General features: G+C 37.6%; 3 protein-coding genes across 3 annotated transcripts; 2 read left to right on the top strand and 1 right to left on the bottom strand.

Annotated features, from left to right (window-relative positions):
* Nucleotides 1-2,062: 2,062 nt before the first annotated feature.
* On the top strand, nt 2,063-3,601 carry PCOAH_00022660 (Uncharacterized protein; the record flags this gene model as incomplete). The annotated part of the gene is made up of 1 exon (XM_020059073.1): nt 2,063-3,601. The coding sequence occupies one exon, from the start codon at nt 2,063-2,065 to the stop codon at nt 3,599-3,601; it is 1,539 nt and encodes a 512-aa protein (XP_019914602.1).
* Nucleotides 3,602-5,537: 1,936 nt separating this feature from the next.
* On the bottom strand, nt 5,538-7,990 carry PCOAH_00022650 (Tubulin beta chain; the record flags this gene model as incomplete). The annotated part of the gene is made up of 3 exons (XM_020059072.1): nt 5,538-5,826; nt 5,946-6,898; nt 7,517-7,990. 3 exons carry the CDS (start codon nt 7,610-7,612, stop codon nt 5,538-5,540), a joined length of 1,338 nt encoding a protein of 445 aa, XP_019914543.1.
* Nucleotides 7,991-13,671: 5,681 nt separating this feature from the next.
* PCOAH_00022640 (SICA-like antigen) lies at nt 13,672-18,763 on the top strand (the record flags this gene model as incomplete). The annotated part of the gene is made up of 5 exons (XM_020059071.1): nt 13,672-14,313; nt 15,525-16,377; nt 16,555-17,373; nt 17,540-18,168; nt 18,350-18,763. The coding sequence occupies 5 exons, from the start codon at nt 13,672-13,674 to the stop codon at nt 18,761-18,763; spliced, it is 3,357 nt and encodes a 1,118-aa protein (XP_019914426.1).
* Nucleotides 18,764-26,160: the final 7,397 nt, after the last annotated feature.

Below are 26,160 nucleotides of genomic sequence, written 5' to 3'. Positions count from 1 at the left end.
ACTTACATGCACATATGCATATGTATATAAACCTCAAGAAACATATGTTTTGTGCAACCTTCGACAAAATTTTTGCGTTTTAAAATTACAACACAGTATACAGTTATAAATGGGTAGAGGGGGAAATGTCGTAAGGAAAAGTTGGCATTGTGAAGGACATGCCAAGAGGTGGTCATTCTTCTGTCATTTCGACGTCGATTTTGTGTAGTCGTGACGCGTAAGACAATTTCCCCCTCAATCTTGTTCCTCAGATGAGCTTAACTCCTATTTTGACATATATTTCACCATAATGAGATGTTAATTAATCCTTTTTTATTTTTTAATTTTTAAACACCATGATGAGGGAAGTCAAACGTGGAGTTACACCCAACTTGGCAGCTCACCCATGGTGAACCCTTTAACATAACTGTCTATCTGCTTGTTCCTCCTTTTTTCCTCCTTTAAAGGCGTTGTAATATTTATGGGAGGCTCTCTGGATATCTGATAAATTTACTACCCTTCACGTGCAGTCATACGCAAAACAACATCGTGCATGCATCATTTTCTGGACGCGGAGTTGCCCCGTTGCATGTGGGGGGAGAGTGCCAACACAACAGATATGCTCCTTCCCACAAGATGGAAATACTTTTAACAACAAAATTTGGGCCGCAATTTTAATGCGAGTAGTTATTATTATGAGGAAAAAAATCCATTCTGATGGTGAAAATAGAGTGCTCATTATTTTACACCCACTTTTTTTTTTTCAAACGGCGTGTTGAAATGGGTGATAAGTTGGGGTAATGATTTAGCACCTTTGTGCGTTAAGGCACTAATGAAGATGTCTTTCCACAAAAGGGGACTTTTTGGTGAAGCCCACTTTGTTCAAAAAGGAGATGGCCTCATTTCTCCGTTGTTAAAAAACAGAGTTGTCTGTGCATTTGGTTCAGGTTCCCAGGAGCGTTTTTGCCTATACAGACGTGTTAATTATGCATGCGGTATGTGTGTGCGTAACGGAATATGTGCACATGCATATATATATACATACGTGTATTTTTTTTTTCTTTGTAGCTCGGAGTGATCTGACCCCGCATGCGACCAATTTGCGCGTGCACCAAACTGGAACAACCTTCACGATGGCACCCACCTCCTTTTTGTTTAAAGAGGCTCAAGTTACAAGGAAGTTATGTTAAAAAAAATTCATATTTTTTGCAAGCACCATTACGTATAACGCCCTACCCATATGCCATGAAAAAAAGGGCAATTTTTTGGTACCTATTTTAATTTTTTTTTTTTTTTTTTTTTTTTGCGATTATTCGAACAACGGGCTCATGTAGACTTTTTCGACATTTTGGTCGCAAGACAAATTAATGTTGAGCGAATAATGATCGAGTAATGATCTATTAATGATCAATAAAAAGGGCCTTTTTTTTCAGATTTGACCTTAAATTGTTGCCCCCTCCATCTTGGCCGCTTTAATTGTAAGCATGATCGTGGAATCGTCGCACACATTTGTGTGTAATAGTACAGACGCACATATAATATATATTTATATTTTTATTTTATTTTATTTTTTTTTTATAAATTACATTTATCCAAAATACAAATGACTTATCATCCCATTGTACCACTTGTCACCACCTTTAATAGCCGTTTAGTTAACTTTTATGCTTTTGTAAAACTTAAAGGCATTTTTTAATAGACACGTCAGAATTTTGTACATATTAATAGGAACTATTTGCTTACATTTTTGCGAAAATTTACTTGTCCCCGTGTTTCAGTAGAACCGCCCTACACTACAGTGCATGTCCAAGTGTTCGTAAAAATTATTTTTGAAAATATATTTATTTCGCGTTAAAGGTAACACCGATTATATAGACCTCTCCCCCTCCTATGTATCAGTACTAGTACCGGTTACGCTATTTTTTTTTTTTTTTTTATCAATATACTGTTCGTTTCTTTGGAGTCACCTTTACGACACTATTTAATACACCTGTCCATTCATTTCTGAGATAACACCACTACCTGGAACAAATAACCCCTACCTTTTCGTACTAACATTTTTCTGTTCGTCACACCTGCACACATGAACACTCCGGCACAAACGAACAGTAACCGCAAGATGAACCAACCTGCTGACATTAAATACCAATTTACGAAAACCAAAATTTGCAGACACTTCCTAGAAAACAGATGTATGAATAAGGACAACTGCAACTATGCTCATGTGCTGGAAGAATTAAGACCTCTACCCAACTTAGAAAATACCAAGTTGTGCAAAAGCGTTAAGAAAAAAATCCCCTGCTGTAACCCTAACTGTAAATATGCCCATAGAATTGAAAAGTTGCAACCGAGTACTGACCTGGCTACCTACAAAACTACTCTCTGTTATTTCTGGAAAAAGAAAAAATGTATGAATCAGGATAAGTGCAGATTTGCTCATGGTATTGAAGAAATTAGACCTTTACGAATCTCAAAGGAAGGGAAAACCGAAACGGAATCTCTTCCCCTCTCCGACCTTTATTCCAGTTTAGGCACACAACACCACGGGCAGAAGGAGAATCCAACCTTCAGACGAACAAAAGAGGAGGGCATGTTGCCTGGTAAAAAATGGGGCAAAAAGTGGGGTCGAAGCGGGGGCAACATGTGGGGAAGAGATGCAAGCAGGAGTTGGGGCAGGCGTCAAGGCAAAACGTGGGACAAAGATGGCCGCCAAGTGTGGGAAGCCCGTAGAGACATACTGAGGGAAGACCGTAGAAACAACCTATTCGAAGAGTCCAGTGACAGTAAATGGAGCAACGAACGAGACAACAATCGAAGCACCGAGCAGACGGAAGCTCCAAATGACGAACGGACGAACCAGAGACAGAGACAGAACGTCCTATTCGAAGAAGAAAGGGTTCCAGATATCCTGTCCAACATACACCTATTCGAGAACAGCCCAGTGATGGAAAATGGTTTATTCAGGCTGAATGATAATTTTTTAAATATGTGTAATAGAGTGAACCTCGACATCGACGCGCTTTACGACACCCAGGGAAAGACTTATTCTAGCGAATACGAGCAGAAGGAGTCGGAAGAGAACAACAGTTGGGAGGACTCCATTTTAGATATGAACTTTCTGAACTTGGATTACCTTAACGATGAGGAAGAAGTTTCAAAACATGAATTATTTCGGGGAAGTGGCCTTGACATTGATCTACCGAACCTCCAAGCCCTAAGTATGAGAGTAAATGAGGACTCACACATGCGTAGAAGTTATGACGAAAATATGTGGAGTAAAGAAGAGGAAATGGTTAACAGAAACTATGGCGTAAGAGAAGGGAATCATCCCGAAATAAGCCAAAATAACCATCATAATGTGTTTCTAGATACAAGTTCAAACGCATGCGAAAATGTACGTGTCAAAGGTCCGAGCCGCAATAACCAACAAAACATGGATAAAAGTCAAGGCACAATTCCCAACCAACCTAACATCTTCAATGAGGAATCGATCGAAGATTTATTTTCATTTGGTGCTACTTCCTCCGAGCAACTGTTCAGCCACTCTGAATTTTTTGCCAAATGGTGTAAAAGTATAAAAGATACAAATTCGAAAAATTTTAATAACTTATGTTTATTCTAGGCATCGTCCAAATTTCCAACTGTGTGTATTCTCCATGTATGATGCACTTCTCTGTATAATATAAAAAAAAAAAAAAAAAAAAAAAAAAATATCAAGTGCGACATATGCACATGGGAAAGAATTCTTCACAAAATTTAATTAATTATACAACGTCGTTATATGCCATCTCGTATATTATTTCCTACAGAGTGATTGTAAAAAATAAGTTCAGTCGTATAGCTTTCCCTTTTTCATATTCGTTTGAGAAATTTTCCAAAGTTTATTCATGTAATGTTTACAGAAGGGTATGTATGCACATGTTTGAACATGTATGAACATATGCATCCATCGAATGATTCCCAAATTGTACATCATATAATTATCGTAATTGTTGTAATTAAAAAATTTTATTCATTATGCCGACACGTATTTTGAGTACTTGCTAAAATTGCACTCGTGTCTAAATGAGTAAAATTGTGTTTAACTATACAGCTGTTGTTGATATAGCTCTCCATTTATATGTAACTTTTTTTTTTTTTGTCCTACGCGTCCGCTTCGTGTTATTCGTCCTAATTATTTTTAAGTGCAAACTGCTCATGTGTGTCCTTTTCAATTTCGTTTTCCCTGTCCTTTTTTTTTTGCTCGATTTGCAAACCGTTTTTAGTGTTCTTAATTTTTTCTGCCCTCTCTACGAGCATTTACAGTTTAAAGTGTTTTGAATTTACTTTTTTTTTTGTTTCCGTTCTTTTTTAAGATAACGCAAAACCGAAGCAACAGCGATTGTATACTTTTTTAAGATATTTATTGTAAAAAAGGGGTTTACAAAATGGTCTTTTTTTTTTTCCACTATTTTTGTTCCATGTGATTGTGGTCACGGATGATGTCACACGGCGGATATGAAAATGAATATTTCCTTCCCTGGGCAAACGTGAGGCCTACCACCAAAATGAAGCATAAAGGAGGATGCTTACTCCCCACGGCGTGTGCGTAAAGATACACGGGGAATGTTTCTTCTAACGCAACTATCGAATGCAGATGAAAGGCAATGCTACCACAATAGCAGTTCAATTTGTCCAAATGGAGTAATTGCCACTAAGTATGACGTTGTCCCCATTTGGTGTTCCCATTTTGTCATTCGAGGAAGTATAGCCCTTTTAATTTTTCTCTTCAGTTGTGGCTTTTTTTTGGATATATATATGTATTTTTTTTTTTTTTTTTTCATGTACAAAAAAGGTGCTGCTACGGATGAGGAAATTTTATTTTATTTATTTTCTTTTTTGCACATTTTTGATGTACTTTTACCAATGCGCCAAAGCATAAAAATCTAAATAAGTGTATACACCTTTATAGGAGAAAATGAGTTAATTATAAATGGTAAATGTATTTCTATGATACTGTTGGTGGAGTAAATTATAATTACACATACATTTGCATATGCGTACACGTGGCACATGCAGGCATATGTCATATGTATGGATGTATATGTACATGGGCCTATGCGTAGGTATACGTCGTATATATAAATATATATACATTTGTATACATATAAATCTGTCTGTACATATGTACATATTTATATGCTTGCATGTGTGTGCACATGTCGTATACATTTCCTTTTTTTTTTTTTTTTTTTTTAAGGTACGTGTATGCGTTGCGTACACTGCGTATATATATATACATTTCGCGTGGAAAAAAAGCATCGAAATGAATGCAATAAACCCGAGTTGTGTCCCCTTTCGCATGTCTAGCAAAACTCTAAATAATCCATAATATATAAAATGCTAATTCAAATTGTAATAACCCTGACATAAATTCAGCAGAAAAAAAAAAAAAAAAAAAAAGCAAGCGGCGGGGCGGGGATATAATTGTTCAATCTCGTAATTTTATATGCCTTTTTTTTTTTTTTTTTTTTTCGAACTAGCTTGACCAAGAAGGAATACGTGTGGGATACATTTACCTAAGCTTCGACGTCTCCTTCTTCTTCCTCAAATTCTCCTTCCTCTTCAGCTGTTGCATCTTGGTATTGCTGATACTCGGAAACCAAATCGTTCATGTTGGACTCTGCTTCTGTGAATTCCATTTCGTCCATGCCTTCTCCCGTGTACCAGTGCAAAAATGCCTTTCTTCTGAACATAGCCGTAAACTGATCTGACACTCTCTTGAACATTTCCTGGATGGCTGTGGAGTTTCCTACGAAGGTGACTGCCATTTTCAATCCCTTGGGTGGAATGTCACAAACGCTGGACCTGTGGAAGTGGAAACGAAGTGGGGGTGCAGGTGATGAGTAGACGGTATAACAGACGCAATCGCTTCGTCGCAATAATTTGGTTGCTCGCTTGAGCTTGGCTTGAGCAAAAAAACGTACTTAGTGTTGTGGGGAATCCATTCGACGAAGTAGGAGGAGTTCTTGTTCTGCACGCTGAGCATCTGCTCGTCTACCTCCTTAGTTGACATTCGTCCTCTAAACATGGCACAGGCGGTTAAGTATCTTCCATGTCTTGGGTCACTTGCACACATCATATTCTTCGCATCGAACATTTGTTGCGTTAATTCTGGTACTGTTAGAGCCCTGTATTGCTGACTGCCTCTGCTTGTTAGTGGTGCAAAACCAATCATAAAGAAGTGGAGACGTGGGAAGGGAATTAAATTCACAGCCAATTTTCTCAAATCAGAATTTAACTGACCAGGAAATCTTAACGAACATGTAACTCCTGACATGGCAGCAGAAACTAAGTGATTTAAGTCACCATAAGTTGGAGTAGTAAGTTTCAATGTTCTAAAACAAATATCGTACAAAGCCTCATTATCTATAACTTGTACTTCATCAGCATTTTCAACCAATTGGTGCACAGAGAGGGTTGCATTGTATGGCTCAACAACTGTGTCTGATACTTTTGGCGAAGGGAATACTGAAAAGGTTTCCATAATACGGTCTGGATATTCTTCCCTAATTTTACTAATCAGCAAAGTTCCCATACCACTACCTGTACCTCCACCTAAAGAATGAGTAATTTGAAATCCTTGTAGACAATCACATCCTTCTGCTTCCTTTCGAACTACATCTAAAACTGCATCTATTAATTCGGCACCTTCTGTGTAATGTCCCTTGGCCCAATTGTTTCCAGCTCCTGTTTGTCCAAATACAAAATTGTCAGGTCTGAATAACTGACCGAAAGGTCCAGCTCGAACACTGTCCATAGTTCCTGGTTCCAGATCCATTAAAATGGCCCTGGGCACGTACCTGCCACCGGTTGCTTCATTGTAAAACACATCAACTCTTTCTAACTGTAAGTCACTGTCTCCTCTGTAGGTACCACTCTGTGGGGTGAACGCGAAGGGGTGTGCACGCGTGAATGTGGACACTATTTATACGCCTTCCATTTGGGAGACAATTTATCGAAGGACCTACATACGTGCATGTCACTAGTCGGACTGCATGCACAATTTGCACGCTCATAGGTGCAGTGGTGTGCAGGATAAACAGACATTATAGGATCCATTTTTATTTTTATTCTTTTTTTTTCTTATTAACAACTTAAGGTGCAACATTTTGGAAGCATGTCTCACAGTGCAAAGATGGATAAACATGGAGTACACTACATATGAACGCGGTCTAAACGGATACATACTGTGCATGGCCCTCATTTGGCATGATAGTGAGCGTGCAAAGGATGGGAACAAGCATAGGTAGGAACACGAATGGAGTAGCTCACAAGGGGGGATATTGAAGTGACCTGCTTACATTGTCACAATCCCATGTGGTGATACACCACCTGTGCATGTGCACTACGAGGGATTACAGACATGCAAATGAGTATACACACAAATAGGGGCACCCTAGTTCTGGCGCTGGTACACATACATGCAAGCGTACACTTGTTCGTATACACCCCCCCACACAGGGACATACCCCTGTGGGGGACACTAACTACTTACTGGATCTATGCCGTGCTCGTCGGATATGACTTCCCAAAATTTTGCTCCTATCTGATTACCACACTGACCGGCTTGGATGTGAACGATTTCTCTCATTTTCGTGTATGAAGTTAACAGCAAGGGATATCTTCTCTGGTATGGAAATGTACGTGCGTATGTATATACACGTTTGTGTAAGGGAAATTATACACGTGTACTGTGCGCCGTACTGTATATTAACTTGGCCAAAAGGAAAGGAACACTGAGGAGATTACGAAATGTCAGAAGAAATTATGACACTGGGAAAACGTTAAAAAAAAAAAAACAGAGGGCAAGAGGGAAAAAGAATGAATTAAATGATGAGAAATAAATGAGGGAATGAATAAATTTCTCGGGAAATAAATGTGGAGAAGGGAAAAAAAAAAAAAAAAAAATAGAGGAATAAATAAATGCAAGCTAAAAAAAAAAAACTGGAATGAAATGCTTAATTAATACATGTACATATCTTTTATTTTTTTTTTTTTTAAGTGTGTAAAAGTTTAAAAAAAAAAAAAAAAAAGTAAGCTTTCTGCTAGGCAGCTTTTCCGTGCGATGGCGGGTCAAGCGCGCGCGGGCGATAGCAGTTGGCCAAAAAGGGCTTTATATATAAGTCTGCGCATGGGCGTAGAATGTACAGCCGCATACATATGTATAAGCTTATATAAACAAGCATAAAAGTGTATATGTGTGTATAATTATGCATAAACATGTATATATGCTTATAACTATTTACTATTGTGCGTATGGATATTCCTAACACACACCATGTGCACAGCATGCCTACACGCCCATGAAGTTCCTTCGCTGCACAAGCTGCGCCAGCAGGGACACGAAGCTTTAGCTTAAGCGAATGTAGGGGGGACTATAAATGGCATTTCCGGAAACACGCGGAAGGATGTGCTTGCTTATTTATTTCAGCGCTGCCTATTATATGCGTTTACACGTGGATAATTGTGTACATATATATAAAAGCTTTTGTATATTTTTGTACATGTGCATATTTATATATTTTTATATATATACATATTTATACATATTCGTATATTTTTTTACGCATTTGTACATATGCATATATAATATATATATTTTTTTTCTTTTTAGCCCCTTCGCGTGTGTACGCGCAATTATCCCTTTTTTTATCACGTGGACTGAAAAAAAAAAAAAAAATAGAGCAGTGTTTTAGCTGTGCTAAGAATTTCCTCGGCACGATTGTGCAAATTGCAGTGCTTGCGTCAATATCACAGTATATGTGTGTATATCATTGGTGTGCCATGTTTTTTTTCTTTAATTAGGCAAGAAAGCGCACAGCACAGTCCATTAAAATTTGTCTTACTGCGTCGAAGGTGGGTGTGCACAAGTGAATATGCGTTTATGCACTTATGTGTATATACACTCCTGCATATTTATGCACAGCTTGGCTGCCTCTTTTTTTTTCGCGTCCTCACGTTTATTTGCTCGGCGGGGGGACTCAAATAGACAGGCACCAGTTAATTAACTGTCAAGGGAAGTACCCTGTGCACAATATCACACAAAGTATGCTAGCAGCAGGGCAAATGGAAATGACTTTATTTTATTTTTTCTTCTACCAAGATTTCTATATTTCTATGTTCCTATATTTCTATTTTTCTAAATTTCTATATGTCTATATTTCTATGTCGCTCTTCTCATTTCTGCGCAAGTAGAATTAAGTACCGCTATTGCCTAACTTTTTACTAAAGCCTTCGAAAATCGCAGCGTGGTTTGTTTGTTTCTTTTCCCGTTGAAGTGTAGATTTAGGGGGTATATTACGTGCCGAATTGGTATATTAACAAATGGAAAACATTGCCCAGTTCGTACGGAAAATAAGATCCTTGTTTACGTAGAAATTGCAACGTAGGAAATGACTGTTTGGAATTTTCTTTTTTCTTTTTTGCCCTTTTCCCGTTTTTTACATATCTAAGCATAATTGTGGAGACAAGCAAAACCCTGCGGGGGTAGCGAAATGGAACCGCATACCTTCTTAAAAAGCTAACCAGTAAAGCACAATTAACGCGCTAAACACGCGATAGCAATTCGTTAGCTTCTCATTGGGCCCTCGTCTTCAATTGATTAGTCCCACGTGAAGCACTCCTCCGCAGCAGTGGCTTCTCGAACCGTGAAAAAAGGGCAGAAAAAAAGGAAAAAAAAAAAAAAAGGAGGTGGAGGCATAGATTAGAAATGGGATATCCTCTTTATGCTGAAAAAGCAAATAGTATTTTTAAAAATTTCTATACAGTTTCGCCCTCCTCTTTAAATGTCTACAAAAGGGTCAAGACTCAACAGTGGTGAGTCACTTTTAGGATTCGAAAAAAAAAAAACGACCAAAGGTAAAAAGTGAATGTCACTTTTGCAAGTACTTTTGTGCCTGGCAATATCGCCGAAAGTTTTTTCTCACGTGCTGCTATTTATTGTGTTCGTTCATTCTCCGCAGGAGTGTGGTAGAAAGTTGCCACATTTTTCACCCATTGTGACAACTTTTTAAAGAGGTAATATATGAACGTACGGGCAAAAATTTCCCGTGGAAATTTTTCCCCCTTTAAGAGCTCGTGCACTCAATTGCATATTCAAGCGTGATCATGTTTTTCTGCCCCATTATTGTGCTATCAATTTTGAGTGAAAGTGTACCTTTTTTTTTTTTTACTCCCTTCTATGGGTTACTGATATTTCTGTGAGCACTGGTACTTGGTGTCATCTTTGCCTTCCACTACGAAGGAATAAATCGTTCACCCATTTTCACAAAAAATGCAAGCAACTGTATTTAATTTTTTTTTTTCCTATCAATGGTTTATTCGTAAATGCGCATATTCCCATTTTAAAAAGGAAAATGGAGACTACTATGGAAATTTGTGTCTGCATTAATTTTTGTTAAACAGTGGAGCCCTGAAAATGGCATTTCCTCCGTGAATGCTCAGGCAATGTTCCTTATTAGGCCTCTTTCCAAGTGCACTGTTTAAGGAGAATTGGATGTGCCAAAGTATAGGGAAAAAAAGAACAAACGAAAATATCAAGCAAAGTTAAACAGACTGGATAGCACTAATCTGTGCACCTTGAAAGAACAAAAAAAATCAAAAGGACTTATAAGAATGAGAGAAGCCTTTTATTTTATTTTTCTTTTCTTTCCTTCTTTTACACATATCCCAAAGCGGTGAAGTAGACTTATTTTACATTTCCCGCATTAGTGACAAACACACGTATATGCAATTATGCACAATTTCTGCAAATTTTTCAATGAGGGGGAGAAGAAATTGTCTAACTAGTAGCTGTAAAAATTGTTGTGGTTGTAAATAACAACGGGGGGAGAATCGCGCTACGCTGTATGGTAGGGACGGAATAAAATGCTGCCACCAACAGTACTACCAAATGGGTTTTCGTCTAGGATTGGTGACCCTGTTGGTGGGAGGGGATAAAATAGAAAAAAAAGAAATAGCGCAACCGGGAAATTTCGGTGGGAATAAAATTTGACCTCGTCCCCCCTGAAGGAGTCACCAAGTATATGGATACTGCTGAACGGTACACAGGGACAGACGATCCCACATGGGGACAAACATATTTACAGTATTTTATATGTATTTGTGCACACACGCGTGTTCCATTCTCTTTCTATTTTTGCCATTCCCCGTGGACATGCCAAATGAGTGCGACACTTCCATCGAAATACGTTCCCAATTAGAATAAATTAACTTGGTATTTCCTAGGGGGCAGATTTCAAAATACACATTTCACCTTCCCCCTAAAACACCATTAAATGTCTTAGGATAACATAGAAAACAAAAAAAATATCAACTATTAAAATGGAACTTGCTATTTTTACATTTTCTTTCTTTTTCTTCTTTCCTACTTATTCTTTTTTCACCTTCAACACACATACCTTCTTTCTCCCCATATACCAACATTCATATAAACCCTGCGCTAATTAAACACCCGGTAATATTATTCTCTAGGAAACTCAAACTCCTTCAGTCACACACCATGGATTTTTAACCCTCAAAGTGTAACCCATAACTCTAAACCCAGAACCCTAAAGAAAGAAACCTAAACAAACAACCAAACACCTTAAAACCTGAACCCCAAACCCTGAACCCTAAAACCTGAAACCTAAACCCTAAAACATAAAAATTAAACCCCGAACCCTAAGATCCAAACGCTCAACCCTAAATCCTGATACCTAAAATTTCAACCCTAAACCCTGAACCCTAAACCCTAAACCCTAAACCCTGAACCCTAAACCCTGAACCCTGAACCCTAAACCCTGAACCCTGAACCCTAAACCCTGAACCATGAACCCTGAACCCTGAACCCTAAGCCCTGAACCCTAAATCCTAAACCTAAACCTAAACCCTAAACCCTAAACCCTGAACCCTAAACCCTGAAAATTGAACCCTAAACCCTAAAATCCTAACCCTGAAACCTGAACCCTAAACTCTAAACCATAAACCCTAAACACTGAAACCTGAACCCTAAACCCTAAACCATAAACCCTAAACCCTGAACCCTAAATCCTCGAACACTAGTTCCTAAAACCTTGAACCCTAAATCCTAAAACCCTGAACCCTAAACCATAAAACCGTGAAACCTGAAGCCTAAACCGTGAACCCTAAAGCCTAAACCGTGAACACTAAAGCCTAAACTTTGAACCCTAAAGCCTAAACCGTGAACCCTAAAGCCTAAACCGTGAACCCTAAAGCCTAAACCGTGAACCCTAAAGCCTAAACCGTGAACCCTAAAGCCTAAATCGTGAACCCTAAAGCCTAAACCGTGAACCCTGAACCTAAAGCCTGAACCGTGAACCCTAAAGCCTGAACCGTGAACCCTAAAGCCTGAACCGTGAACCCTAAAGCCTGAACCGTGAACCCTAAAGCCTGAACCGTGAACCCTAAAGCCTAAGGAATGCCTAAGGAATGCAGTTGGGAAAAGAAGAAAAAGAGAAACGGAAAGAAAGGGATTGAGTGGAGCAACGGAAATAAGGAAAAAAAGGAAAAAGGAAAGAAAGAATGAAGAAAAAAAAAAAAAATAGGGTATATATGTAATATAGGGATAAAGGGAGGAGAATGGAAAAGAAGGGAAAAGAGGGGAAAAGAAGGGAAATAGGATGGGAGGAGGGGGAAGGAAGAAAGGCAGAAGGAATTAATGTTGATGTTAATTCACATCGAATGAGTTCTGTGCAACATATATAAATAAGGTACTGGAAGATAGTAAAATGTAATGTTCCGTTATTTTCCGCTTTTCTAAATTTTTAGCTTGTTCAAAGGAATTATGAAATTGGAATACACAGGAGCGTACTTTAACCGTGAAAATGCACAATTGGGTAATTTTATATTGAATGAAATTTCATTACGATACTTGTTCCCTATAATTCCGTGAACAATGTTCTCTCTTTTTGCAATTTATTGAAAATTTGTTGTGAGTAATTTGTATTTAGAATTTATATGTTGGAAAATTTTATGCTGAAATGTATTCTTTTCCGGAAGTAACTTCAGTTGAGAATTCACTTACATTTTTTTTTTTGTCATATTTTTTCTCTCTTTTTGTGTTTTTTTTTTTTTTGTGAAAAATTTTTTCTGCCTGAACAGCTTTACACGAATTAGGAGCAACATTGATGCTGAATGCGCTCTCCAGGGAAGGAACATTGCGTTAATCTAAGTGTAAAATTGCATATAAAATGAAAGAGGAGCACATAATAGGACGAAAGGAATGTATGAAGTATGTACAATGGAGATTTGTAGAAATGGGTAAAAAGGAAGACGGCAAATGGGAACTTCTAAATTTTTCAAAAGGGCTGCCATAAAATGATAGTATAAATAAGGAGAAGTGACTTATGTGTAATATTTTATGATGTTTTATTCTTATGTGATAAGTGATGGAATTATTGAATTTTTTGGTAAAAGAAAATGGCTTCAAATAATAAATTCGACGATTTGATGAAGAGGTGGTTACAGAAAAAAAAATCTGGTGGGACCAGTAACAGCGCAGCGAAGGTATAATACTGTAGTGTAGGATATATATAAAATAATAATACATATTACCATCGGACTATATTATTTTCCCGTAAGAATAATAAATGCATAGTACCCCGGGAAATATATGTGTGAATATATTATTTTAACGTACAGACAAAATTAATGGGAGAAATAGGAAAATGGATTACTGAAGTGTTCGGGGAAATGACAAAGGATGATAAGGAGGATATAGCTGAACCGGCATGTGCAGATACTACAGTAGAAGGAAAGAAGTTAGCAGGGGAAGATGTAAAAGTGTGCATATTTATTTTAAAAAATTTATTAAAAATAAAAGATATTAAGGGAAATCAGTGTAATATAGAAGATGCCGATAAAGAAATGAAAGAATACGTATACTGCACAATAATAAATTTGTGGTCCACCATGTATCGAATGCAACATTGCAATAAGGAGAATGTTGTATATGAGGCATATAAATTAATGAAGATTATGATCGCACCATTTGGTGGGGAATCTCAATGTGAAGGATGTAAGTATGGACAATTAGAACCTATGAGAGTATTAGGGAAAGCCGATATATTACAGCATATTAATCAAACTATGAATGCGGATGCAAAAATTATGAAATTAATAAATAAAGAACCCAAACCGAAAAAACCATGTCCAAGAACAACAGGAAAGGATCAATCACATCAAGCAGAAGGAGCGGGGGGCAAAATGACCGCACAGCAGTTTTATTTCCTAAGTAGTTTATTAACAAAGTGGATAATAGAAAAGGGTATGAACAATGTAAATCAATTTGGGGTAAGCTAACTCTTTGCATATATGAAAAAAGAGGGCAAAAAAAAAAAAGAACGAAGGAAGGAATAAAAAGAGGAAACTGAAAGAGAAGAGAAGAAGGAACAAGATGAAAGGAGAGGAGGGTAGAAGAAAGAAGAAAGAAACAAGGAATAGGAAGGAAAGAAAGAATAGAAAGGAAAGAGAAGAAAAAAAAAAAAAAAAAAAAAAAGGAAGGGGTGTAAGGAAGGGACTAAGGAGGAGGAAGGAAGGAGGGGAGGACATCTAAGGAGGAAGGAAAATCTAAAGAGGAGGAACCAAGGGGTTTTAAGGAGTGTATATTAGTTATACGGTTAATACTTTAGTTCTTATTTTAATTGCTACTATTACTTTACTTACCTTATATAATAAGAAAGGAAGACACGTCACTGCTAAGGTGCTGAATATGGAAGAAAGAGCCGTGGTGGTGGTGGTAGGATGATGGTAGGTGGGTTGTTAGGATGATGGTAGGTGGGTTGTTAGGTGTGGTAGGGTGGTGGTAGGCGGGTTGTTAGCGTGGTGGTAGGTGGGTAGGTGGAAGGAAGGTTGTTAGGGCTAGTGGATGGGAGGAATGTTGTTAGGTGATTGATGGAAGGAAGGTTGTGTTAGGGGTGGTAGGTGGAAGGTTGTATTGCGTGGTGGCACGTGGTAGGGAAGGTTATTAAGGGTGAAAGGAAGGAAAGGAGGATCTAAGAAGGGAAGGAACCGGACAAGGGGCAACCGGTCAAGGGAAGGAAGGAAACCGGTCAAGGGGGGAAGGAAACCGGACAACCGGGGTCCAACCGAACAAGGGGAACGAACCCGACAAGGGGGGAATGGAAACCGGACAGGGGTGATGAAATGGACGAGGGGGATGAAATGGACGAGGGGGATGACTGGATAAGGGGGTGAACTGGACAAGGGGATGAACTGGACAAGGGGGTGTACTCAAAATGTACTCTGAAAAAGGGTGCATATGTGAAAATGGAAAAAGGAAAGGGAAAAAATAAGAAAGGGGAATTATGGGAAGAAAAAAAAAGGGCGGGAAGGGGAAGGGGGAAGTGTTAAAAGGGAAAAATATACTGCTCTCTCTATATATATATCAATGTGTATATATACATTTATATGTCTACATATATGTATATATACATACATATATGTACATATATATAACTGTGTATATATGTGTGTATAATTACTTCCTCCTCACTATATTATAGATAGGAATCTGGGCAGGTTTGGGGAAAATGTTTGATAACCTTATGGGAACACTTGGACCGGGTGAAGAGAAGGAGATAGCAACTTCCTGTGCTACGGGGATGAAGGAAAATGGGGAAAAAATAACACCATGGGGAAATACAGAAAAGGAGTTATGCAAGGCTATGATCAAAGTGATGTTATACACTAATGGATTAACACAAAAATTAGCAGTAAGAGATAAAGTTGCAGGTGAAGATGAGGTAACTACATATCTAAGGTGTTTAGTTGGCACCATTACATTAATAGAATTATATGGGCAGCACTGCCTCTTTGGAAAGGTACTTCCACATGTATCACGAGTGGTCAAACAGAGCGTGCAGGACAATAAATTAAGTATGACAGAGAATATGTGCTATAACCTAAATCTAGAAGAGGCAAAAGTGGGGGGGAAATTAATTGGTGCAACAATAAAGAAGTGGGTGCAGAATGAAATAAAGAAGGGAAATAGTGCGAACGGGAAGAATAGGGTGCTGAAGTATGATATGGTTATGAGCAGGAGTAATATTTGTACCGAAAGCGCAGGGACTAAAGGTGGTAAAGGACCAGGAGCTGGAGTGACCAGCACAGCAGGAATAGAAGAATTGCAGGAAGTAATGGTAAAAGGCGACACTGTATCAAGAGAAGATGCAGACAGTATAATAGAGGAAGTGAGTAATAGAGGATTAACGGAGGGGGAAGAAGCAATAAAAAAGGCGTTAAAAAATGAACTGGAAAAAATAATACAGGACACAATACAAAAACAAAAATCCCTCACCACCCTATCCATAGACCAAAAAACTTGCTCAATCAGTGGATTGGATAACCAGGAGCAAGGTATGTTAATCTTTACTTCTCTGCTCACTACTATTGTTTCAGAGTGCATATAATTATATTCATATATATATATATATTTGAACCCAGGGAATGGAATATTTAGAAATGAATAAGTATATATGTATTCCTTGCTTCCCTGTATTCGCTTTTGCATATTTGTTTCACATTCATTTATAGAAAATTGGGATGAGCTGTTTACGCAATTTTCTAATGTTCCAAGTGATGCTGATAAGAATGGAATTTATTATAAGTGGGTAGGGATGAAGAGTGTATGTGAGGTGAAGGTAGGAACGAACAAAATCTGGAACCAACAGGAGAGAGAGTTCTGCGAAGTCCTAGTAAGGAATTTAATAATTGCAAATGAACATAAGTATAAATGTGAGGAACAGAGTACACAGTTAGTAGAAGGAAAAAAGAAAACGTGTGTAGGGAAATGTGATCTCCTGACTATATGGCTGACCTATGTAAAAGGTCTTTGTGTTAGTGAGGAATTAATTAAATATGCCTATGAAGCTATGGAGCAGTTAGAGACTAACTGGAATGGTAAAGATTCTAATGATCTCTGTAAATATGGAGAAACTAGTAATCTTTATAGGGATAACAATGATATTTTGAACATAATTATTGAGAAAATGAAGTGTGAAGCAGAAAAGGGAAGAATGAAAGGAATACACAATAGTAATTGGTGCACAGAAAAATATAGGAAGTATAAAGTGAACGTACCTGATGGTGTGGCTCGCACTGGCAGCAGCAGGCAGGAACCTAAGAAAGGGAAACAATTAGTAGATAAATTGAAGGACATTGAAAATAGAGCTAATGGCCAATTGGACGAAGTAAAAAATACGGTAGAATCACACCTAAGTTCATCCTCCTCCAGTGGTGGAAGTAGAGCACCGAAACCAGAAGAACCACCTGCCAAAGTTCCTGAAGTAACAAAGGCAGCAGAAACCAATACTCACGAAACTGGAACAGGGAATCCTAGGGCAGATGTTACAGGTAATGATGATGACATCGCTTTACACCTTCCTACTGAATAGACTCCTGAAGTTGTCCCTGAGAATGATGGTTTAGGGGGATGAATATATAAGCGGCACTTGGTCTTCGACGCGTGAAGCTGCAACTACCACTGTTATCAAATATGATACTTCTGTTAACACTTTAGGTCCCACTATTAATACTGCAGATGCTGGTAAAACGGACAAAGCACCTGCACCCGCAGCTGTTGCTCCTGCTAAAGAAGAGAAGGAAGTTCACGCTGCTTCTGAACAAAATGGTCAGGCAGGAGGTACGAATCCTAACAGTGCCCCAGCAAATCCTTTATCTCCTAGTGTCCCAGGAACTCCCCCCGATGGTGGTGGTCTAAGTGGTCAGGCTAAACCAGGTGCTAGTTCTATACCTGGTCCCCAGGGTGCTGCAGATGGTAGTCCAGGAACAAATTCAATAAGACAGGGACCTAGAGAGGGACCTGGTCCAGGACAGCAACCCCCTCCTCCTCCACCACCTCAGCATCAGGAGAATGTAGAACCAAAACAGGGTGGGAACAAACCACAAGGTCCAGCACCACCAGGCAAACCTCAAGGACCACCACAACAAGCGGCATCATCCGTACCTCAAGCAACACCAGCTGTTCATTCAGGAAAAAGTTCAATAGCACCACGTGCAATTAAGCCGCAGGAAGTAGGGAATATAAGGAAGGAAAAGATGGTCGACCCTTCCGACTTCCTTACCCCATACCTTCCTACCATTCCTGTGTTCCTTGGTATTTCTGCTATGACCTACTTATTCTGGAAGGTAAGAAAGAAAAAAAAAGAAAGAAAAAAAAAAAAAGAAAGAAAAAAAAAAAAAAAAAAAAAATCACGCCCTCTACTTTTTTACCTTAGATGTACATTTCGCCCTTTTCCTATATTTATTGTTCTGGTCTTAGATACAACATTGCACACCCTAAAAATTATATAATTTTTCTTTCTTTCAGTACTTTGCCCTACCTGGTAAAAGAAGAAAACGTTACGGAAGAGCTCATCAAGTACGTGGTCCTCCTCCTTTAGAAGAACAACTTCCTGATCATGTGGACGACCAGGATGGTCCACATGAATATACGTTAGTAAAGAAACGCAGACAACCAAGATCTGTTCCAACAAGAAGGAAGGAAAAAGTTGGTAAACATGTTGGTCGTCGTGGTGTTGGTCGCCGCCGCATGATAATTGATATTCATTTAGAAGTGTTAGACGAATATCAAAGGGAAGATCTGCATTCGACGAAGGAGGACTTTCTTAAAATAATTGTGCAGGAATTTATGGGATGTGAGTTTATAGAGGAGGAAAATGTTCCTAAGGAACAGGCTCCAAGTTCAGATTCCGGGTTTCGGGAAGGAAGACTTTGTTCCTAAGGAACAGGTACCAAGTTGAGATTCCGGGTTTAGGAAGGAAGACTTTCTTCCTATGGAAGATGTACCAAGTGGAAATTCTGAGTTTAGTGTTGATGTTCTTAAGGAACAGGTTCCATGTTCAGATTCCGGGTTTAGTGTGTAGTATAAATATTTTTCCTTTTTTTTTCTTTTTTTTGTGTTGTATGTTAGATTGTTTACATGTTCATGTGTAATGAATATAAGCCGGGAAAAAGAAAAAAATTTTCTCAGTTCACAGATGTGTTGGGATAATTTTTTTTATTGACGATCTAAAATATGTTCATTAAATTTTTTTTTGTTATAAAATTTTTGTTTTTGTAATTTTTTTTACCTTAATAATTTTCTCTTTCCTCATTCGAATTATCGACATTTCAGAAAAGTGTTTCAAAAATTGTGATCGGGTCCGCTCGAAAGTTTTCGCGAAGGTTCCCTCTGGGAAGTTGTCCCTTCCCTCCAGAAAGAGAAGGAATTGTTCCCTTCCTTTTCTCCTTTATGTTGCTATTTGCAGTAAGTTCGTTTATCACTCATTCTTATTAAACGTATAGTCATTTGATACACATATATGTATGATGTTTCATTATCCCTCAAGGAAGAATTGAGTACAGTGTAGCATGCTCATTACTGAAGAAGGGAAGTAAAGAAAATGGAAAAAAAAAAAAAAAAGCAAAGAAATAAAAAAAATTTGATATGTATATTCATAAACCATCACGAAGCGGGCGAGCGAAATTCTTGGATATGTGTATGTTCTAGATAATAAGTATATATGTGGGATGTGAAAATAGGAAAAAGGGAAGGAAGCGAATTAAGGAGCCGGTAAGATGCGTACACACAAGGTTTTCTCACGTCTGTGTACAATATCCTTTTCATAGTGCGCTGTGCTTAATGAATGTCCTCCTCGAAGGAAGATCAGTAACCATGGAGCTTATACAACGTAGGAGCAAAATGGCCTTTCTTTCTTATTCTTTCTTCTTTTTTCCTTTTTTTTCCCCTTATTGTGTAGTAAAATATGGACTTTAACTTATACATACATAAGATACTCGCCATGGTTCTTATTAAAAACGCGGAAAAGGGGGACCCCAAATTTACACGATACCGTTCAACTCTTCTTTTATCGTTTTCCCTATAATAATGTCGCACTAATAAGAAAATGTAGTGTACATTAAAATTTTGGAACTATGCTGACCGTAGGGTCCTCATAAATTGTAGAATTATATGTATACATTTAACTTGAACAACCCAAGCATGCAAAAAAATCGTAGTTTGTAGTTGGACAGTTCCCTGTGCTCTGTATAGGGCACCCCCCCTTCCTTAGACCCTATGTACACACCCTCTACACATATAATACGTGATTGTGGCAACCGTAGTATTGAAGGTTTGTCTATACTACTCCTAGCCGGGGGCAACACATCACTCTAGGGGACACGCCCCTCGCCTGGGGCGACACACCCCACTGGTGGGGTCATCCCTGTTACGGTTCCCCTCTCATTGGAGTCCTCCCCTTTGGTGAATCCTCCCTTTGGAGGACCCCCCTCCACCCTCCTAACCTTATCATACGACCCCACCCAAAAGTGCAAAAAAAAAAAAAAAAAAGGAAAATTTAAAAGTATGAAACATCCATGGAACTCATCAGCGAGAGTGGAATGCCAAGCCCAGCACATGCCATTCTTGGAAAAGGGTCTGGGGGAGGAAAGTCTAAGGAAGGAAGGAAAGGAAGGTCTAAGGAGGGAAGGAAAGGGATGGTCTAAGGAGGAGGAAGGAAAGGAAGGGTCTAAGGGGAGTCTACATATGTGCGATGTCGTTTTTACATTAGTTCAGTTAAAAAATCGATTTTTCCCTATGCAAATTCCACTCTGTGTTCACGACACATGGAGCAACATACTACGGTAAGACGTGCAAAATCGACATCATTATGGTTATATATTCCCATAATGAAGGAGTGCATTACCATGAAGTAGTGGTTCTATGGTTGCTGTACTAAGGAATAGACTCAAAATTTTTTATATATAAGGTATGTATAGAGAAAAGTGTATACACGATGGTGAATATTTACTAGCACAACATGAAGTATGTTAACGGGGCAAATATGTAGAAAGGAACGTTGTTCTTTGAACATGTAGGGAGGTGGTGGTGGTGGTTACACGATGAATATGTGCTCAAATTTGTTCCTTTACGAATTGTTTTTAAATGAACTCTTTTCGTATAGTTCTATATACAATGTACTATGTAGGTTCACATTTATCGTACTCACATAGAAATAGAAAGTAGCTCCTAATGATCCAATTGTATAACATACATTCGGGAGGACATAAAATTCATAATATATGGGATGTAAGGGAATGCATACGCTCCCTTCCATTTTTCTACATATACGTTTCACACTTCCACATGAGTCATTCGCACATATAACAAAAGGGGGAAGTATGGTATACGTGAATAGAGCACTGCGTAAAATGAACAAGTGCATTATTCATTACTCGATATATAGCCATATATATATATGTTACAATATAAATTTTAGGGTCATAATTAACAATAACGATGATATATATATATATATATATATACATGCATATATGTATATAGTATATATATATGTTTTATTATTTATATATGTGTGTGTAAAATGAACATATATAGTACAATCCCCTCAATAGAGAAGGAAAGGAGGAACCCGTGAATTTTCTACTTCCTGAACCTTCCTAACATTATGAAACTCTTTAATCTCTTCAACCCTTCTCAATTCCAAGAATCATAAGGGGAAAAAGGGAGGGTACACTAGTATATATAGGAATATAATATGAATTGAAAGGGAAGGAGTGAAGCAGCTCAAACAGTACAATGCGTGCACATTTTCAGAATAAGTGTAGTATGTGTAATATGCCCATCAAAAGAAGGAAAAAGAAGAAAAATACTAATACTGAGCAGTCGTAAAGGGGGAAGGAAAGTATATTGAGGAATATGCTACTATAAGAGCGCGTACACACAAAATTTCACTTTTTAACAAAAAATATGAGCATATATATATATATCTTTGTGTATTTATGTACTCCTTTTCCTCTTCTTTTTTCTCTATATTTGGTATTGTGATTGAATTGTGAATACACATACATCTTTTCACTGAGCATAAATGAACCTACACATTCCGGAAAGAAGGGGAAGGTAAGTGCTCTTTTTTTGTTTGAATTATACAGTATCTGTTCACAATTTTCAATTAACCTCCTAAAATAACACCAAAACACTAATAAATGATTCATGTGAAAATTTTCGTTAAAAAGGAAAGTATGCTTATATGCATAATAAGATAAATATATAAATAATAATATTATATTCCAAGCACAACGTGCAGAGTGCAAAAATATATAACACATAGATACACAGATTGAAGAAGGAGTTTGAATCCTTCCGTCCTTGTTATTTTATTGTTCCCTGTTCGTTCGTTCGCTCCTATTTTTGGCGTTAATTATATGTGTACATATAATTAATTTTGGATACATACACATATTGGGTTACTATTGTATGGCAATTGAACAGTGTGTATTGTTCGAAGAAAAATGAAAATTCAGTACTAATAATTATAAAACAAGGAAAATTTTCCATGAATTCCTTATGTATAAATATATGGACAACAGAATCTTTAATATAAACTTATTATATACATACAGGAAGATATACACATGAACCATGGCACCATCCCCAAAGGTTTGTTTCCTTCTATTATACAATGTGTGCATATATAAATATGGTACAAATAATATTTCATGTGTTATTCAGTAGGAATGTGAAAATGCGTATATTCCACTTTTTTCCCACCTATATATTTGTAGGACCTGAGTTCACAGAGTTTACCTTCATGGATGGAATTCTATGATAAATTCGAAAACGCTACCGAGAACAAATGTACCTCTACTATTGACAAGAATAAACAAGTGGGGAGTACATTAAAGCCTGCATTAAGTACGTACTTGACACTTCAGCCTTTGGCAGGGCTTATCACAAAGGCCTATTGTTATGCTTGTGAAAAGAAACAGGAAAATCCATCCAATGATGACTGGTGCCAATTCTTTTATCATTGGGTGGGGGAACAAGTCCGCAAGGGTGGACATACGGATAAATTATTGAGCATACTGGAAACTGTTTATGGAACGTTAGGAAATGTTCCTTATGAACATAAGTGTACAGTTAATTACAAAGATGTTAATAATGAGGATACTTTCAAACAGAGAAAAATAGTGTTCGACTTTTACCACGACCATAAGCATGTGGAGCTGTATTTACAGCAGGGTGGCGACCAATGTAGGGCAGAGTGGATGGAGTATGGGGACAAAGTTACTGAAGCATGCGGAACGGTCACCGAAGATTGTAACGGGGAATATGAGCGTGATTTATATTGTGCCTGGTTTAATGGACAAAGTGAAAAACACTGTGATAAGGGGAAACTAGCACAAATGAAATGCACAGAAGTCGCAGTAACCTGGAACCCTGGTTCTTCCGGACCTGGTAGTACTGCAACTTGCAATCCAGATTCCTCTGAACCTGGATGTCCTGGTAATCAGAATACTGGTAGTCCCAGACCAGGTTCTACAGGGGTAAGTGCAACCAACAGTGTTCTTAGTGCTTTTAGGGTAGTGTTGTTAGTATGGTGGGGAGGGAAAAGGGGGTTCGGTCTTCCTAATCCTCCCTTTTTATATATAAACGAGCATATAAGTTGCAGACAATATTTTATGTTTCACATAATTGGAATATGCAGGATATGTGTATTTCCATAACTCTACTTATAGGATGATCTTCTGAATAATTTACCTTCAAAATTAACTTTATACAATAAATTCAATGGGGACGGATGTTTTTACAGTGACGGAGATATCATCGATAAGGTAAAAAATAATTTAGGGAAAAAATTAAAACAGTATGATAAAATTAAAGATGAAACTGACAAAATTGCAAAGGAGCTATGCTATGTATCTTATATGAAAGAACAAGGAAAAGATGATGATAAACTGTGCCATTCGTTGTACTTCTGGATAGGGGATATATTATCCAGGAAGTTAAGGCAAGTTGACTTATTCCAAAGTATTATGGAAATAATCTATGGAGAATTGAAAGAGTTCACAGTTCAAAATAATTGTAACATTATATTCCACCATGTTAATAAAAACCTATTCGATCATGGGAGAATAGTGTATGATTTCTTCAGTGACCATCAAACTCTGGAAAGTCATTTAGGTAGTGATGGTAGTAAAAAATTCTGTGAGGAGAAGTATATTTCCCACATAGGGAGCATTGAATCAGCATGTAAGGCTATTGGAACACATTGCCCTAAGGACAAAAGTAATGGTGACCCGTATTGTACCTGGTTTAACGCACAGAAAGGGGATTACTGTGATCCGAAGAAAATGGAAAAACTAAAATGTAATACAGGGACTGCAGCAGGAGATACTGTATTTACGAACCACCGGATTGCTCATGCACAAGGAAGGCAAACAGTACAGAAGGAACCGAATCATGCGTCAGGTGCATCTTCCGATACTAACACTTCACCTGTAAATATTCCTGCTATATCGTCTGTATTCTCCGTAGGTGGAATTGCACTAGGTGCTGCCTTATTATATAAAGTAATAGCCACTATAATAACAACTACAAAAAATATAGACAACATACCTCATACATACACATTCTTTTTGTGTAAACAGAACATATAAGGAATAAACTCTACTATTTATGTGTATAATACATACTCTTTCTTTCTTTTCTTTTTTTCTCTTTTCCTTATTTCCCTCATTCTGTCTTTCAGTACACTTCCTTACCTCACTGGATAAGTAATACCTTCTTTGGAAACAATGGAGGCAACAGAAAAAGAACACTAGAACGTAATTTCGATACATTCACAGAAGACAGCTCAACAATAGGTGGTTCCATAACAGAGGAAGATTCAACGGAATCTTCCACAACAGTAGGTGCTCTATCAGAATATTCTACTCCATCGTCCAGAAAAGCAAATAGTAGGAGTGTGCAAAGGCAGCATGGGCGAAGGTCAAGAAATATAGGTTATCAAAACATGTAAAACTTTGTAAGTAATGTTCCCCTAAATTTTTAATTGCATGTAATGTCTTCCCTCCCTCTGGAAGGAGAACAAATAAACACGAATTTTATACAACGTATAAGCAAAATAACATTTTTCCTTTTTCCCTCTTTTTCTTTTTCCTTTTTTTTTTCTTTTTTGCTTTTCCCCTCTTCCATCTGTATGTATGAATAACTGTGCATGAAGGGAAAGAATACTCCCATCAAAGGGCACATCAAGGAAAAAGAGGACAAAAAGTTAAAGGGCGGAAAAGGTAAAAAAAAGCAAAATGCAAGGGGAAAGGAGCCCTTTTTTTGAAGGAAATGAATAAATATAATTCGATGCACTCCCTTATCATGAAATATATATGATGATTGTAAGTACTCTACGCGCCTTACAATATTTGTTATTTTGATAGCAAACGGATGCTCATAACCTCAAAAAAAAAAAAACACCTTAATGTATACGTAATATAATATATGTATCTTTAATTATCTCATTTATGTTCTTCATGCGAATAGTATATAAAAAACCTAGTAAGAAGAATTAAAAAAGAAATGTTGCTCCTAAGAATAAAAATTACCCGGGAAAATATTGAGAAAACGCTTTTTTATGTTGTGGATATTTTTTTTTGTCTTCTTATTTTTTATATTTTTTTAAAGAAAAATAAGAGGAAAACAGAAAAATGCAATATACTACTTTTTAATGCTAAAAAAAAAAAAAAAAAAAGCGCATGTATGGTATAAAAAATTTGGCTATGCATGTGAATTGTTCTCTCAATTGCAAAATGCTTAGTACACATTCAAACCTTATTAATAATATTTGCCCCTTGTGAGCTCAGAGGAACAAATTACATCGCGTTGTGAAAAAAATAATGATAATAAAATAAAAGGCAGAGCTAAGGAAAGGGGAAGTAATTTTTAAAAGGGTGTAAAAAGGTAGTAACTGAGATGATATTCACCTTTTACGTGGGTAAGAATACGAAACATTAAAAAGGACCCCCAAAAAAAAAAAAAAAAAAAAAATACATAGATTCATTTTGCCGCTGTGGCCGTTTGAGCTTCTTCTTTTTTTTTTTTTTTTTTCCCTGTGTAGGGTTTTAAAATAGGGGGATATTTCCCTTCAGGAGGGAATATTAAGAATGTTCATTCTGGTTCGGTAACGCCGCGGGGGCTTCCAATTTGTTCCGGAGCGAATGATAGGATGAAAAGCTGCTGCACACATCGTGGTGGGGTAAAAGCTTGCCCACCTGGGGCACAACCTCATCATTCGCTCCTATTAACCGCTTGATTTGGCAGCGCTATAACTTCTTCGCGTCCCT

Source organism: Plasmodium coatneyi, chromosome 8 (genome assembly GCF_001680005.1).
Source record: "Plasmodium coatneyi strain Hackeri chromosome 8, complete sequence".
NCBI classification, from domain to species: Eukaryota; Apicomplexa; class Aconoidasida; order Haemosporida; family Plasmodiidae; genus Plasmodium; species Plasmodium coatneyi.
The sequence above is the reverse complement of the archived record's forward strand: the minus strand, read 5'-3'. Positions and strand labels throughout refer to the sequence as shown.